Raw genomic sequence first — 3779 nt, 5'->3', positions numbered from 1 at the left:
TCAGTGGCCCGCTGGGGTACCCAATGCAATATCGGCTCATGAAACCTTTTTCAGATACTTGCAGACTGAAACCTGCTGTGTACTTCACAACATATATGAGGAACACGGCGATAACTTCACATAAGGGACGAGTGACATTTTTCTTTCTATAGTCTCACAAACCTGTTCTCTTTGTGTTAAAGCGATCAATATTGTCTTTATTTGTTTCTCTTTTGATTAAAAAAGCACTGAATCACAGACGGGTCTCTTGTTTCATTTTTAGTTTTTAGATAACGTTTAAACATGTGTACAAGCTTTATACAACATGGATTTTAACTGTGGCAGAGCTGCTCCATGGTGCAGGCGAGCTAACATCAGCGGTGGCTGCAGCGTCACCGAGTTTGAAGCCCCGGTGAGTCAGCACGCCAGTCTGTCACCGAGCAACAAACTGTAAGGAGGCAGCTTGTCTCCCCCGCCGACCACTGCTTCGCCTTTATATCCATAACCTTCCTTGTTTTGTGTAGCTGAATGTAGAAAAATGGACACTCTCGTTTGGTTAGTCTCTTTGGTCAAGGCAACCTCACCCCTGACGTAAGCGGTTCGCGGTTCTAGACCAGCAAAGAGTTGGGGCCGCTCTGGAACCTGTTTTCCTGGCCTGGAGCTGGTTCATTTTCAGTCGAAACACAAAACACTGGTTTGCAATTGAGCACCGGCCCGGAAACGGCCCTGAAACGGCCCTGAAACTGCCTTGGTGGAAAAGGGGTAAGAGTCACTCACACCCTTCTGCAGGGGGACAACAGGGGTGCGAGCTCTCCCCTGTTGTCCTTTAATGAAGCATTTGGTTAATAATCATACACAGACTATTCTAAATGCAAATATATAAAACAAAGCCACAATCATCTCAGTTCACCGGAGGGTGTCCCAAAGTTGCATCCTGTCTCTGTGGAATGCTGAAACCAGTCGGGGAGAGGGTCGAAAACCCCTCTCTGATTCCATTAGTGTCACTTTGACCAAGCGCAGAGCTAGCAGTCTAGCTCTCTTCCTCTTGGGGTCAAATGACCAGGTCAGGCCTGGACCAGCACGTCCTGGTGCCACGCTAAAAATGGTTGTATAAAGGTCCACGTGTTGTGCATTCTTTTCACCTATCTGTGCCATATTATATTACTAAAATATTGAGTTGTTAATGTAACAGATCACTGTCAACAAGGATAGAACACAGTATCTATAGATGTTCTGCAGCAACTGAACTTTGCCAGTTGAGCTTGTGTGAAACATATCACGTTTCAGCTACTGGACTTTATTTTAAAGCTACTCATGAAACCTGTGGGGCAGCTAGGGATAAGACGGGGAAGTGGGGAAAACGTTGTTAGCCTAATAAAGCCATGGCTCACTCAGGTTCCTCTTTCTTGAATGATCATGGGTAAGTTATGTCCCTGTGACCAAAGTGCACCACCTCCAAGAATTGTTTGTTTTCAGAAAGACTTCAGAGACTGCTGCATCACAGCCTTCACTGAGATATGTACAAGCAAGCATGACCTTTTTGTACATATTTCAGTCATTTAATGGTTTAAAAATGGCACAGAGTACATATGTCTATCCTTCATTCTGCTCCAGCTTCCTTTGATTGAATTGTGTTATGTTCTTATTCTAGTCCTTTCCCTGTAGTAGTTTGAAAACCAATAATCAATGTACTCTTTGACACAAGTTAGCTCTACAGTCAGGTACAGTAGGCAACAGTCATGCCACAACAGCCAGCCCATTCTTATTACAAATTTGTACACTTTTGCAACTAAGCACCCACCACTTGTTTGTACAAGTACAATCCATGACTGTGATTATTTAGTTTGAATTCTCGTCAGATCTGTAAAGAGAGTATGACACAATCATAACTATTGCTGACTGTTACATGTATGTTACTAGCAGGCTTTTCATTGGTTATCACTGTGTATCAGGTGATTGGTAGGTGGCTTCTTGGCTGTGTCTTAATGGTTACAAGAAAGATTTCCACATGTTTCTTTCAATGCTCTCCAATGGGGTTCTGTTGGGTTTAACTATATGGTTTGTGGTATATGTCTTATGGTTTGCCATATATGGTTTATGATGACTGGTGGCCTTTCTGAAGAGCAGTTCTGTTTTCCAGACTTTAATGCCTCGTGTGTTAGGGCACAGTTCAGTGTGGGGACCAAATTTGCTCTCTATATGTTGTTTGCTTTAGGCATGATGTTAACCATTTTGGGAAACTCTATTGTCATTGTGTCAATAGGCCATTTCAAGCAGTTGCATAATCCTACCAATGTGCTTATTTTGTCTCTTGCTCTGGTCGATCTACTAGTTGGTGTTCTTGTGATGCCATTTAGTGCCATCCGGACTGTTCATGGCTGCTGGTTCTATGGTGAAGTCTTCTGTCAGTTGCACTCCAGTTTTGATATGTTTCTCACCACTCTTTCTATCTTCCATCTAATTTGCATTGCTGTAGACAGACATCAAGCAATATGCAATCCTCTGCATTATTCCATGAATATCACAATGTCAGTGGCCTGGATCATGGTATGTTGCAGCTGGGCGCTGGCTGCTGTCTATTGTTTTGGACTGCTTTACTCAAAGGCCAATGTTGCTGGGTTGGAGGATTTTATTGCATCCATTAACTGTCTTGGAAGTTGTAACCTTCTCTTCAACCAACTTTGGGGAATCCTGGACAGTTTTGTGTGTTTTTACTTTTCATGCACTGTAATGGTTTGCTTGTACACCAAAATATTTATTGTAGCTAAAGAGCATGTAAGAAAGATTGGAGATATGAACAATTGTTTAAATGACAAAAGAAAAGATAGGTTGATCAAACAGTCCGAGCACAAGGCTGCAAAGACTCTGGGTATTGTGCTTGGTGCATTCATCTTTTGTTGGATGCCTTTTTTTACAAATTCGATGATTAATGCCTACACAGGCTTCTCCACACCTGCTGCAGTCTTTGAAGAATTTGTTTGGTTGGGTTATTTTAATTCCACCTTAAACCCAATTATATATGCCTTGTTTTATCCCTGCTTTAAAAAATGTTTCTATTGTATAATCACTTGGAAAATATTTAGCACAAATTCCTCTACCATGAATATATCTTCAAACTAACAGTTAAACTCAGGGACTGCAGTATTTAACAGTTTCTGAAAATATTTTTTTGATACAAGGCCTTAACATGCATTTGCAGTATTTGTTTGGCTGTTGTCATTAGTTACACCAACATGCATATTCTGTTGCAACTGCTACTATACAGTAATCGTTGTCAAATAATACGCTTATTTCATGCATATTTAATTGTGACCCTTTTTTTTTGTTTTCTCCAAATAATTACTTCTCCACACTATATTCACATATTTCAATTAGAAAAAACATTCACAAATAATAGTTTGTTTAATAAATCATTTTTTATGTTAAAATAAACCCTCCTCAACAATGTACACTATACACTGTCTCAATTCATCAATTATTATCAATATTTTAAAATGGTTTGTAGGAATGCTTGTAAATATTGTGCATTCCTCTGTCGTTTTTTTAGCATAATCCTTAGGCTGGCAGTTTTACACCAGTAAAGTACTCAAAGTTTTATTGTTGGCTAACAAATAATGCCTTGAGTTATTGTAACATCCAGCATAACTTGTTATTAATTTAAGTTGATTGCAAATAAATTCAGAAATGCAACTTGGTCAATCTTTTAAAAACCTAAATCAAACTTATTATAAAAATGTATTCACTAACAGCATAACTGGGATATATACGTGTATGTGAAGTGTTGACTAATTCAAAATCTA

At 39.6% G+C, this 3779-nt stretch overlaps 1 protein-coding gene across 1 annotated transcript; it reads left to right on the top strand.

Annotated features, from left to right (window-relative positions):
* The first annotated feature begins 2076 nt into the window (after positions 1-2076).
* LOC138604735 (trace amine-associated receptor 13c-like) lies at positions 2077-3099 on the top strand. The gene has a single exon (XM_069676715.1). It carries the CDS (start codon positions 2077-2079, stop codon positions 3097-3099), a length of 1023 nt encoding a protein of 340 aa, XP_069532816.1.
* The last annotated feature ends 680 nt before the right edge of the window (positions 3100-3779 follow it).

Source organism: Semicossyphus pulcher, unplaced genomic scaffold (genome assembly GCF_022749685.1).
Source record: "Semicossyphus pulcher isolate SPU_LCO1_2020_fin unplaced genomic scaffold, fSemPul1.0.p SCAF_26, whole genome shotgun sequence".
NCBI lineage: Eukaryota > Metazoa > Chordata > Actinopteri > Labriformes > Labridae > Semicossyphus > Semicossyphus pulcher.
This window is presented reverse-complemented; position numbering and strand designations above follow the sequence as displayed.

Excerpts from the sequence above, each read along its gene's own strand:
- LOC138604735 (XM_069676715.1), top strand. The coding sequence starts at position 2,077 with ATGATGACTGGTGGCCTTTCTGAAGAGCAGTTCTGTTTTCCAGACTTT.